At 32.6% G+C, this 13842-nt stretch overlaps 1 protein-coding gene across 1 annotated transcript in view; it reads right to left on the reverse strand.

Moving 5' to 3' along the window:
- Positions 1–13842, reverse strand: part of DYNC2H1 (dynein cytoplasmic 2 heavy chain 1) — a 373792-nt gene that overhangs the window by 48198 nt on the left and 311752 nt on the right. Inside the window, exon 84 of the mRNA XM_027095669.1 lies at positions 11221–11430. Within this exon, the coding sequence (XP_026951470.1) occupies positions 11221–11430 (210 nt within the window). The remainder of the gene's footprint in view (positions 1–11220; positions 11431–13842) is intronic.

Genomic DNA, 13842 nt, shown 5'->3' on the forward strand with positions numbered 1-13842 from the left:
AAAATGGAGACACAAAGAGAACAGCATATCCAAAATCACAGAGCTGGAAAATGGCAAGTCCAAGATGTGAACCCAGGTAACCTAACTCTAGAGTCTGTCAGCATTAATTCTGCCTCCAACGTATTTTACATTTCTATAATGTAATTTCTATATTACACCATTTGAGATTTGTCAACTGAAAAAAAATGCACAATGTGAGAGTTGTGCATTAAGTTTTACTTGGGGCAAAATGAGGATTATAGCCCGGGAGACAGCATTCCAGATAGTTCTGAGAAACTGCTCCAAAGAGGTAGGAGGGAAGGTGTATGATTTTGTGTGTGATTTTGATGAAGGAGGAGTACATGTAATCAAGCACATATTTTTTGCAGAAGGTTGCTGCTAGTTTTGTGAAGATTCAACATGACAATTATGTATTGGGAATTAAAGTTATAATTATGGGGAAACTAAGGCTTAGAGTAGGTTTATTTAACTAAACTATTTTTTTTAATCTAAATGGTAGAGAACTTGAACCCAGGTCTAACTCTAAATGTAAACTTTTTGTTATCCCATGCTTTTCATGAAAGATGTCATAAAAGCAAAACAGGATACAAGCAGATTTCCTAATTCACTCTTTTTCAAGCATCAATTAATTAACTGACAACTCAGCAATAACCTGTTAAATAGCTGCTATTTGTCAATCATTTGTTAGGTCCTGTGGATACAAAGTTATAACACAATCCCTGTTCACAGAAGTTTGCACTAGAGGGTGAAATAAATAATAAAAGAAGACAGCTACAGACAATACAGTAAGTTCCCTGATAATGACAAGCACTGTGCTCGTGAAACACAGATGTAAGGTACACCAAATTCAAACTGTGCCTAAGGACAAGAGTCAGGAAAGGCTTTCTGGTGGAGATAATGCTTGAGGTGAGTCTCAAAAGATAAACAGCTTACAGTAAAGTAAAGAAGGACAGTAAGAAAAGGAAGGGGCATTAATAAAAAAGACATGAGACAACTGGGCTGATGGTCAGACCATGAAGCTTTTGAATGTTTATACTGAGGAGCTTAATCTGGAAAGCAATGATAAAACTAAATTACACTTTAACTAGGGAAGTGACACAATCATATTTGGATTTTAGAAAGATTATCCTAGTAGAAATAGGGAGAACAAGCATTAGGGTGATGAAACTGCAGTCAGAGAGGTGAATTAGGAAGGTACTGTAGAAACACTTGTGCAGCACTTGCATGTGCAGGCACTGTTCTCAGCATTTCACCTGTATTAACCCTTCAGACTTCACATCAACCCTCTGAGATGGATAGTTATTACTCCCATTACGAACATTTAGAAACTAAGGTAGAGAAAGGTTAAGTGACCTGCACAAGTAAACATTCTAGTACATAATCTTGGATGTTTTAAGTTCCACTCCGCAACCTTAATATGCTTACTATATGAACTTTAAAAAAAAGGACCACAGTTAGTAACTCTTTTCCCTTTTCATTTAATAACGTAATTATCTATACTACTGACAAACACCACTATCCTACTAATAAAAATGACGTGCTGATCCTCACACATGAGTGAGACACTGGTAATCCAGTATCTGCACACTGCTGAAGTTAAGCCAACACTGGATTATAGTTTTTGGAAATGAATCGACTTTCATCGGACTCAAGCTTATTGCAGTGTCTGACACAGGGAGACGGCATGGAAATTGCTATTTATTTCAAGCACTAGAAGTTGCACTGGGATTTCACTGTAGGTGGGAAAACAGAATTCAGTTTACATTTTTTTTAAAGAAAAGGAAAAAGGAAAAAAATATATAGTTCATTGTAATTTCAATTTCACATGAAGTGATTAACCCATATGGGCAGTTTACAAATTATCACTAACTCCTATACTAGCCATAAGTTACAAATTTGTACAATTAATTAAATTAGCTAAAATCCATTTTACACACATATACATGATTAGAGAGTTATATTTCAGAAGGATAAAGATAGCTGCAGAGTAAAACACTCTAATAATAGAGCCCTTACTATATAGAGAGAGTCTAATAGAATAGCCTCTCTTCTATTTGGAAGAGAAAGTATAACTCAGAAGATAATTTGTGATAAAAGTTAGAATGCATTCTGATTTAATCTTACTAAGACCTTTACTTAGAGCCAAAGATTTCAATTTTCTTAATAGTACAGAGAAACAATCTATAAAACAGCACCAGAACAAACTAAGGACTTTCAGATACAAGAGATTTATTTAACTGAATTATTTTCTTTTAAAATATGAATCCTATTTTAAAAATCTTTTTATTTTGTGTCTTCCCTCTAAAGAGAATCATATTATTTGCTTTCTCAGGACATGTAACTTCTGTTTTCCATTAAAAAATTATAAAATACTTATGAAGAGATTATACTAAGTTATAAAACGTCTGGAAAGGTAGAAGCAATCCATTGATGGATGAATGGATAAACAAAATCTGATACAGACCTTCCTCGACTTACAGTGGGGCCACGTGCAGATAAACCCATTGCAAGTTGAAAATATTGCAAGTTGAAAATGCATTTAACACACCTAAACCACCAAACATCATAGCGTAGGCTAGCCTATTTTAAACGTGCCCAGAACACTTACATTAGCCTATGGTTGGGCAAAATCATCTAACACAAAGACTATTTTATAATAAAGTGTAGGATATCTCAAGTAATTTATGGAATACTGCGCTGAAAGTGAAAAACAGAATGGCTGTATAGATACAGAATGGTTGCAGTGTATCAGTTGTTCACCCTGATGATTGAGTGGCTGACTGAGAGCTGCAGCTCTCTGTGCTGCCCAGCATTTTGAGCATAAGGTACCACATATCGCTAGCCAGGGAAAAGATCAAACTTCAAAATTCAAAGTATGGTTTCTACTGAATACATATCATTTTTGCCTCATCATAGAGTAGAAACCACCTTAAGTCGGGGACCATCTGCATATACATACAATGGAAAATTATTCAGCACTGAAAAAAAAGGGAAATACTGACACATGCTACCATATGGATGAACCTTGAGGATATTATCCTTAGTGATACAAACCAGTCACCAAAAGACAAATGCTGCTTGATTCCACTTATATGAGGTACCTAGAGTAGTCAAATTCATAGAGATAGAAAGTAGAATGGTGGTTACTGGGGGCTAGGTGGTGGGGGAATGGGAAGTTGTTTAAATGGGTAGCGTTTCAGTTTTGTAAAATGGAAAGAGTTCTGGAGACTGATTGCACAACAGTGTGACTGTACTTAACATTACTGAACTGTACACTTAAAATGGTTAAAATGATAAATTTTATGATATATGTATATTGCCACAATTACAAAACTTCATTGGAAAAATGTGAGAAAGGAAAAGAAGAAAGCAGTTTCCTTCTTGAGTCTATGTCAACATTGTGTGCTTGATAATATTTTTGTTACCCACTTTGAGCTCATTGAATACAGAGACCGTGTACTATGTATTATTCCTATCTCTAGGGCCTGGCATGGTATAGAGAGTCCATGGTAGATGGTCAATAAATGTTTGCTGAATATTATTTATTATATCATCCAATTACTAATTTTTTAAAAAAAATCCCAGCTCCTCCTCCATCCTTGCACATTTTGAAAAAAATAGTTATAAATAAGATGTCCATACATCCAATTTGCCTAATGATCCCTATTGTCCCAGAGTTCCATCCAGGTAGGAGTCCCTTTCACTCTTAAAACTATAGTTTGGGTGATAAATTTGAAGGTCACTATAGTTATTTAAAAAATTCAAATTTACATAACAATTTGAAGCCAAGAGGTCAATTTAGGGATTGAATCATGACCTCATTAGCACAAAAATTTAACTAAATTAACCCAGAATTACCAAAAAAATTGAAGAGTCAAGCAAGGAAATAAACAAACCAGATAACTGGTAAAACATTGCTGTTGTGATGAGTAGTACAGCATACCAAAATAATTTTAAAGGCACCTTGAGAAAGGATCTGATGATTGAAAATGGCTATTGGTGGAGAATGATAAATTCTATTAAAAATGTATGTACATTTTAAAACAAGTATTATTTAATATCTGTCTTTCCAATATGTAACAGATTCATAGCATCCTCAGCATAGCATACACATACAACTGGAAGTATTAAAAATACTTATAATGAAGCTTTGGGAAAGATGATAAGTTAATCATCAAATATGTTCAGCATGTAAAATGATCCATAAATTTTTCCATCTAATAAAATCTAATAAAAACAGATTAAATGTATATTTACTTCTGTGAAATTTATTTCAAAATAATGTTCAACATGTTGAACATATGTCGAATATATGTTTTTACATTCTCTGAGATTTTAAGAATTTATGGATTCTTTCTGCAATGTTTTCTGTGATAAACTCATTTAGGACAATGTCATGTTGGTATAATTAAATATATGTATATTTTCTTGATAAAGTGTCTATTCAAATCTTTTTTCTCATTTTAAAAATTGGGATGTTTGTCTTTGCATTTTCGAATTGATTTCTTTTTAATATTTCTGGATATATATTCCTTGGTTAGAGGTATGTCTTGCAAATCTTTTCCCCTAGTCTGTGGCTTACTTTGAATTTTCATAACAGTGTGATCAATTTGGGGATAATTTTTGTATATGTTTGGAGGTACAGGTGTATGTATTACTATTATTATTATTAGGCTTTTGGCTATTTGATTGTTTTACTACCATTTGTTAAAGAAATTTCCCTGTCTCCATTTAATTGCCCCAGTATATTTGGTGAAAATTAATTGATCATATATCTGTGGGTCTATTTCTGAACTCTTTATTCTGTTCTATTGAGCCATATACCTATCTTTCTACCATTACCACACTGCTTTGATTATAATATCTTAATAAGTCTTGAAATCATGAAGAGTAAGATCTTCCATTTTACTCTTCTTTTTCAAAACTGTTTAGGCTATACTAGGTCTTTTGCATTTTATTCAAATTGAATTCTCAATCACTATAAAAGAATTCTACAGAGGATTTTTATCGGGACTGTGTTGAATCTCAGGATCAATCTGGAAAAGACTAACATCTTAACAGTAATAATGGGTCTCCTGATCTGTGAGCACAATACAACTTTCACTGCATCTTTCCATTTATTTAGGTCTTTTTAAATTTCACTCATCAATGTTTTGTAGTTTTCAGTATGTACAAAAGTTTTACACATCTTTTGTCAATTTTATCCCGATATATCATCTTTCTGCTATTATTACAAATGGTACTTTTATATTTCAATACTCAATAGTTTGTTTCCAGGATATACATCATTTTTAATGTGTTTACCAAAAGCTTGCTAAACTTAAACTCTCTTACTAGCCTTAGAGCTTTTATATTTCTTAAGATCTTGTGAATAGTTCATTATATCCTCTACAAAAAAAAAGATAGGTTTCCTTCTTCCTTTCCAGTTTGTATGGCTTTTATTTCTTTTTCTTAACTTGTTGTGCTAGCTAGGACCATCAGTATAATGCTGAAAAGAACTGGTGAGACCTCAATGTTTTATTAACAATCTTAGGGGGAAAACATTCAGTCTTTTACTCTTATGTTAGCTATAGGTTTTTCATAGGTGACCTTTATCTGGTTAAGAAGGTTCACCTCAAATTCCAATTTAGTGAAAGGTTTTGTCATGACTGGATGCTGAATTTTGTCAAATGCTTTTTCTGCCTCTATAAAGATAATCACGATTTTTAAAATTAGTTATTAAAATGGTAAATAACATCAATTTTTTTTATTAACTCAAACTTGTATTCTTAAGATAAACCACACTTGGCTATCCATTTTTATACTTTTTTTGATTCAATTTGTTAAAATATTGGTAAGAATTTTAGTGTCTATATTCATGAAGGAAATTAGTCTGTAGATTTCTTTTATTATGATGTATTTGTTAGGTTTTATTACCAGGCAATGCTGGTCTCACAGAAAAAGCAGGGAAGTATTCCTGCCTCTTCTATTTTCTGAAATAGTTTACAGATTTGGTATTATTTCTTCCTTAAATATTTGTTAGATTTCACCAGTGGATTCTAGGAGCTGTCTTTGCGGGAAGGTTTTTAATAACAAATTCAACTTCCTTAATAGATATAGGCTATGGGTTACCTATTTCTTCTTGAATGAGCTTTGGTAGTTTCTATCTTTCAAGGAATTTGTACATTTCATCTAACTTCATCTAAATATATCATGGCAAATGATGGTTATAAGTGAGGAATACTGAAGCAGAATTCCAAGATACTAGAGACTCTGGGTTTTTGCGGGCCCCTTTATTCTTACATAGATCAATAGAAACTGATTTCCATTTATAAGTATACATAATCAAATTTTTAATTGTAAGTAAAGCTAGAGATGAGGGGGTGGGGCAATTCCATCCTAGTATTTAGTAGGCCTGTGGAGATGAGTATGTGGAGTTCAGTCTTCATAAGGCTGATATCTGCCTCTTGTTACAAAGACTACCATCTAGCTTCACGATCAAATTAACAAAATATGCAATGAGAGATGAAGTGCAAAGAATACTGATCTAGGAACGTCAGGACTGCAGTACGGGCTTTGACACTTTACCAGAATACCAACTCCTTTCAGCTTCAGTTTTCTAATCTAAGTAAAAGGAAGGTGATGAGAGTAGAAAATTAGATGAGGGCTACAGAAGTGCACCATAACTGGTAAAATGTTATATAAAACATAAGCTACTACTTTATTCTAATGGAAAAATGCTAATTATTCAACATTAATAATTATCATTTGGTAAAATAGTTTGGGTATGACTTTTCTAAGAACTTATTTGTATAAAGGTAGGTAAATTTTAAATGGGGGGCCTTTAAGAAAACATGGGGTCTCCAACCATTTTATAAGAACCATTTCATCTTTCCTTTTCTCCCAAAGACTGGGAAATCAATGACGGAGGTGGCACAGGTGGTTACGAAGTGGAGTGGGGATGGCACAAGATGAGGAAGCAGGTGCTACTGACATTTTTATGAGACTTCTGACTACAGAACAGCGTTTCTCAAACCTTAGCATGCATCAGACCCACCTCAAGGGATGGATAAAAAACAGATTGCAGGGCAGCACACTTAGAGTTTACGATCCAACAGTCTGAGGTGGGGCCTGAGAATTCATAATTTTACCAAGTTCTCAGGTGATACTGATGCTTTTGGTCTTGAGACCATGCTTTGAGAGACACTGCTATAAAGAAGACCATGGCAGAGAAAGGAGTGAAAGGAAAAACCTGTCTAGCAGAGGAGATCTTAACTCTTAGATATCCTGAAGTTACATAATAAAGCTTTATGTGTGTGTATATATATATTTTAAGACAGTGCATCTTTTTCCTTCAATTTTAAAAACTGTCAGTGATCTGAAAAAGGTTAAACACCAGTTGTTTGGAAACTTATTTTAAAGAGTCAGGATCCATTAGCAATTGTGCTGTATTGTTGAGTGACTCCCTGATTTAAAAAATTAAAAAGCCATTTAGTGTTACTACCCAGTACATTAGGATAAACTGAAATATACAGGAAATACTTACATTAGCTTTTTAAAAAAGCAACGCAATCTATTAATTTCTACAAAGTGGTAATACCCTTAGTGATTGTTTAGTAAGAAAGATGAGGTAATTTAGTGTTCTATCTTTTCAATTTTTGCATATCTTTTAAATCATGATTTAAAGCCTTTGTTCTAATATGTAAAAGAAAAATAACAATATTCTACAATATCATTGTCCTTAACAAACAAATTATGAGTATTGTAACTTTTTACAAAAAAAGTTTCAGTAGATCACCAGAAAACTGTCAAGGAAATAAAAGTCATAATTCTCTTTAGGAAAATTCTTAGTCCAATCATTTCAGATACAGTAAAGAAAATGTCAAGTACTGAACTATTTCCTAAATTACATTAAATCATATCACATAATTCAAAATTTGTCACATTCAAATGTAATAAAACATTAAACTTTTATCGTGAAATAAATGCGATAGTACTAGATTCAAATTTTTGGTAAAGCTAATTAGAAAGTAAATGTCAAAATTATTTTACTGATCTTATCCTAGTGAAAGTCAGCTGAGTCTCATTTGAGTTTCACCAAACACCCTGAAATATTTCCAAAGCCACTATCTGTGATAGAATTTAAATATGCTTTGTAAAACACATTTTTTATCCTTTGAAAGAATTTTAACAAATTCACTTTCATGCAAATTATACAAATATTTCAAAAACAGTGATATTTCAGAGGCTATATTTCTTAAATCAAAGTGTAATGTAGAATACTTAATTTAATAAATTAACAATGAGATTGCATACATCTTACATAAACATATTTTTAAGAAATAAGTCATCAGGTCCTGTTGCTATACCAAATAAGAAATACTTAGCAGATCTTAATGGGCCAAGGGAAAAGGAAGAAATGTTATAAAGAATTAAAGCTCTATGACCCTTTTCTAAAATACCATTCTTTGGTCTTATTCAAGGAAAATGTTTCATATAATAAAACCCATTTAGTTCTTTGTTATCTGTTAATATTGTAAGCCACGTTATATTACAATCATAAAAAATAATTTAAGTTATTCATTTTTTTCAAGTGTTTATGCCAAAGATTACTCAGATGGTTAACAGTAGAAGCAAAACAAGAAACCATGTTTGCCATTACCTTCCATATTTTTCATTAATATTACATAGAACCCTCTTGAACTACCCTGTTCTATGCCTTAACGACCTCTAACTGAGATGAATAAATAGTAACGTACATGGTATCCCTACTTCTATAAACTCATTTTGCACAATTTTATCAGATGAATGCTCCAAAAGCTGTTTTTCACACAATGACATTCTCTTAAAGTAACAGTGACAAAAACAACTAACATTTAGAGGGTACTTCCTATGTGTCAAGCACTTTACTCATGATATAATTTAACTTTCATAACAATCCCATGATGTAGGTCCCTTTATTACTCTCATTTGACAAATGGGAAAGGTAATGTATTGAGAAGTTTAAGTGACCCACCCAAGGTCACACAGCTACTAAGTGGTAGAATAGAATGAAAGAGACAGACCTATTCTGGAAGCCACATTCCTAGCTATTTTATTACATTATATCTACATGAAAATATTCTTATTGCCTATAGCATTTAATCCAAGCTCTTCTCTTTGGCTTTAAAGACTTCAAAATCTGATGTAACCTTAATTTTACTACAGTTCTTTGTACACCAGTCCCACTGGACTTACTGTTCTCTTCTACACAAGTCATGTTCTTACATCATCATTATTCTCCTCTTACACTGAATGCAACTATAATTGGTCTATACCATACATTTTGACCTTATACAGCATGTAGTTGGATTTTAAAGAAATACACTCTCATGAGTATTTATCTTTTCACAAATAAATTTAAAACATTTACATTTATGATGACAATCAGACCTGCCCAGATTCAAATCCTGACTTTGTAAACTATTCATTGTGCGACTCTGGTTAGGTTATATAATGTCCCTCTGCCTTAGGTTTCTCACAGTAAAATGCAATAACACAGCACCCTCTTGTAGTGTTAATGTGGTGATTAAATGAGTTAATTAATGTAATTTTAAACTTCTTAGAACCCTTTCCCACTGGTTCCTTCACTGTGTCATGAAGCTTTCATGACTGATAATATATCTACTTCAAATTATAAACAAATTAGTTATAGTTTATAGTACAATACTACAGTATTCTGATAATCACAGTTGATAAATAGAGATAAAAATCTATATACAAAGAAACAATGCAAAGCTGAGATTCTTTTCCAGGGTAAAGGAAAAAGGAACTAAGCTTGATGGAATAGATCTTTTTGTATATGTGAAAAAGAATATTACAACAGACTGAAAGTTTCTGTCCCCCCAAAATTCATATGTTGAAACCCTAAACCCTGATGTGATGATATTTGGAGATGAGGCTTTGGGGAATTAATTAGGTCGTAAGGGTGGAGGTTTCATGATGGAATTAGTGCCCTCATAAGAAAAGACAGGAGAGAGTTTGCTTTTTCTCTCATTCCTCTCTACTATGTGAGGACACAGCAAGAAGACAGCCATCAGCAAAACAGGAAGCAGGTCTCACCATACACCAGATCTAATAGCAACTTGATTTTAGACTTCCTAGCCTCCAGAATTGTGAGAAATAAATACTTGTTGTTGAAGCCATCCATTCTATGTTAATTTGTTATAGTAGCCTGAATTAAAAGAGAAATCTTTTTTATGTTAGGGAGTAAGATATAGGAAGTTCTAGGAAGCCTACCTTTTATCTTCAAACAGAGAAGACTATTAGGTTGACTACTAGAGATTTCTCTATATTGAGGGTAAACAGCAGGGAGAAACAAAAACAAAAACAAAAACAAAAACACTTTTCTTTCTAAATTCCTATAGAGCTCTAGTGAAATCTTTTCCAGATGCCAAGTTCTACAAAGATTTTTTTTCCAAATAGCTAAAGTGAATCTATATAAGATGCTCCATATTTTTTGTTTCTATCCAATGGATCTGAAATAACATGGATTTTAATGTTATTTACAATGGTCCAATTACTCAGCAAGAGATGTGTTGATTTCCTTTTCCTCTGCTTATGATTTTTCTACTCGGTAACCATCCTTCCCTTACTTGTAGTAAATGTGTTACAGATGGAGCTGAATCTATTCCCAGCTCCGGGTTAGGCATTTGGCTAAAGCCCTAGCCAATGAGAGCTTTGCATACCCTGCCCACAGAACTAGTATGGGACTAGGCATAAAACACAAGCCATTCTGTATGAATCAAAGCTAATCCCAAGATTTTTTGCTTGAGTTGCCAAGAAACAGGTGTTCTTTCTGTTGGACTTAGAACTCAGAGGATATAAGACTCAGACTGCTGGGTTACCACCACGTGTAGAGGACCCGCCCAAAAGTGAAATTAATATGGAGGATGTACACATACACACACAGACACACAGACACACACACACAATATGACTAGAGAGGTAGATAAATAACACCAGCTGAGATCCTAATGACAATTTTAAGCTCCTGCTAAGCTGATTTAATGCTAGCTACCCTTGGATCCTTCAGTTACTACAGCCAATTAATTCCTATATGGCTTAAGCTACTTTAACTTGGGTTTTCTGTTATAGTTATGGTTTACAGTAAACTGTAAGACTCCTGACAAATGTATACCTGATGGAAAAGCCATTCACATTAATTAAAAAACCCCACATATATATATAGTATTGGCTCACCTTTTGGTTTAATAAAGCACTTGCCAATTTCTGTACTTCTGAACTCAGTAAGGTGGCTCCTCTGATGACTTTGCTGAGAGCGGCAAGAGACTGATGAACACTTTGTACTAAGCGAATGGCATTAAATTGTTCAAGAATGATGAATGATAATATTGGAGATCCTTGTCGATCATTAGGAGGCAACACTTTCTGATGAATCAGGTTTGAATTCTAAAAAGATAATACATCATGTCATATTTACTGAAAAGTAACACAAATCACTGATACATTAAAACATTCAAAAGTTATTAAAACCTTTTGCTGGTCTATCTTGTTTTGAAATACTCTCTTTTATGACTGGCCAAATTTATTAAATCTGTAAATACATAGGAAGGGAATTCTGCAGTTCACCAACACTGAAGTGGTGTGGGGGTAGGAACTGAGAAAAGGGAACCATGCTGAGAAGGAGCAGTCAATACAGGTGGAAAATGGTAAGAATGGCACACTGTAAGCCCATGCAAAGAGAGCAGCAGAGCTAAATTACCACTCTACCGCTGTAAGGAGAGCAGAAGGAATCATGGCTATGAAAAATATGTGAATGGACATTTAATTCAATTTGAAAATTACCTGTATGTATATTTGAAAAATCACACCAAAGATCTTGTACCAGTGAATATTATATCTTAGTATTTATTTCTACATCTATATTTTAACAGAGGCTCTGATACATAGAAATTCTAGGGCTTCTCAAATTGTTAAGAAAAACTCAAGGAATCCCAGATGTTTCTAAACAGCTTATGTGGTTAGGAGGAAAAAAAAATCACCTTCAATAGTATTCTAAAAGTGTCAAAGAACTGTCAAGAGATAAATCTGGGAAGCCCTGTACTCTTACCTGCTCTCCATTATCTTAATTTTCTCTATATATTCTGCTTACAATCCTGGTTAAGGATCCCCTCTCTTTGTTCTAATGGTTGTCACATTCATATCTTCCATGAGAGCACTGTCTCTTTTTCATGTAATCTGGCATGATAATTTAATATCATAAAATGGTGATCTAGCATGGCTATTGCCATTAAATAAATAATCATGAAATAAATTTTATTGGCATGAGATCATTCCTGAGGATAGATTTAGGCTATGAGTTCAAATTTAGGCATTTTATTTCTATTATTGCTATATTTAAAATATTAAAGCTGCTGAAATCATTTTTGATAGACATAAAAATGTACATAAATATACCCACTTAAATAAATAAATGGTGGTGAACTCAAAACTAAATCTAGAAGAGAAAAAGAGTATAATATTATGAAAATTAATTAGAATTATTACCCCCTAGATTGAAATTAACTATCTGAACCAGAGCATGCAATAAATGACACTTAACACATCTCCAACCTCAATCAATTAAATAATAAAACTGACATAAAATTTAGGTTATAGACTTTCCATAACTCCTTATATTAAAAACCATTCCTGGAAGTGAATAATATGCGGTATAAATCATTATCAATCTTATACTAAGACTGAGAAAGATTAGCAAATAATAATTTAGTTTATGGATTTTTATCCATCCTATTAAACTGATGAGACAAATTTGCACTGTTTGCACTATTACTTTATAGAAGAAGAACACCCAAACTTAGGTCATTCAAGCAAGATTCCACTTCTCTATAATGTAAGAAAACAGCAAACTTACCGAACTGTTAAAAAGGCTGATTTAGGAGAGTAACTATCAAAATTACTTAAAATTCAAATAGAGTTCAAGTAAGAACTATGGTCTAGAGATGTGCAGTTAGTGTAAACTACCAGATGAATTTCAAAGACTTAATATGAAAAAAGGATGCAAAATACCACATTAATAATTTTTTATATTGATTACATGTTGAAATGCTAATATTTTGAATGTATCAGGTTAAATAAAATGTATTATTAAAATTAATTTCACTTGTTTCTTCATACTTATTTAAATGTGGTTGCTGGAAAATTTTAAATTACAAATACGGCTCCCATTTGTGTTTCACATTATATTTCTATTGCATAGTGCTCGTCTAGAAACTATCAAGTAAAATGATGTAAGTTCAGCAATAAGAACAGAAGGACAGAGGAGAAAACAGCATATAGTAGGGTCTCAAAAAGTGTTTGATTAATGAAAGATGAAAAAAATTGTGAAAAAAATGAATAGTAAGACACACTGTGATATAAGCTTTGATAAATTAATGACTGAGAAAAATATAGCAGAAGACATCAAAGTATATTGTAATATATATTATAATGTAATCCATTTCCTATAGGCCTTCACAAAATTTTGATAAAAAATTAATGTAAAATAACTCTAACACAAAAATAAATGTAGATACCTTATACATTCTAAAAGGATGAAGTATAGAGAAGATTTATAGCAGTAGTAACATGTTAGAGTATTACATAAACTTAAAACAAAAAAAAACTTAAATTAAGTATTATTTACAATTCAAATAGCTAAAATTACCATGAGTAAATTATAACTCATCATTATAGTACGCTTTTTAGTGAAACTATCAAGGGATGACAGTCATATCTTTAATTAATTGGTTATAAGAAAAGCTTTTTCTTTTTTCACAAATACAATTGATTGAATCATGTACCTTTTTTTTTAACATCTTT

Source organism: Aethalodelphis obliquidens, unplaced genomic scaffold (assembly GCF_003676395.1).
Source record: "Aethalodelphis obliquidens isolate GAN/ISIS:26980383/991018 unplaced genomic scaffold, ASM367639v1 scaffold93, whole genome shotgun sequence".
NCBI classification, from domain to species: domain Eukaryota; kingdom Metazoa; phylum Chordata; class Mammalia; order Artiodactyla; family Delphinidae; genus Aethalodelphis; species Aethalodelphis obliquidens.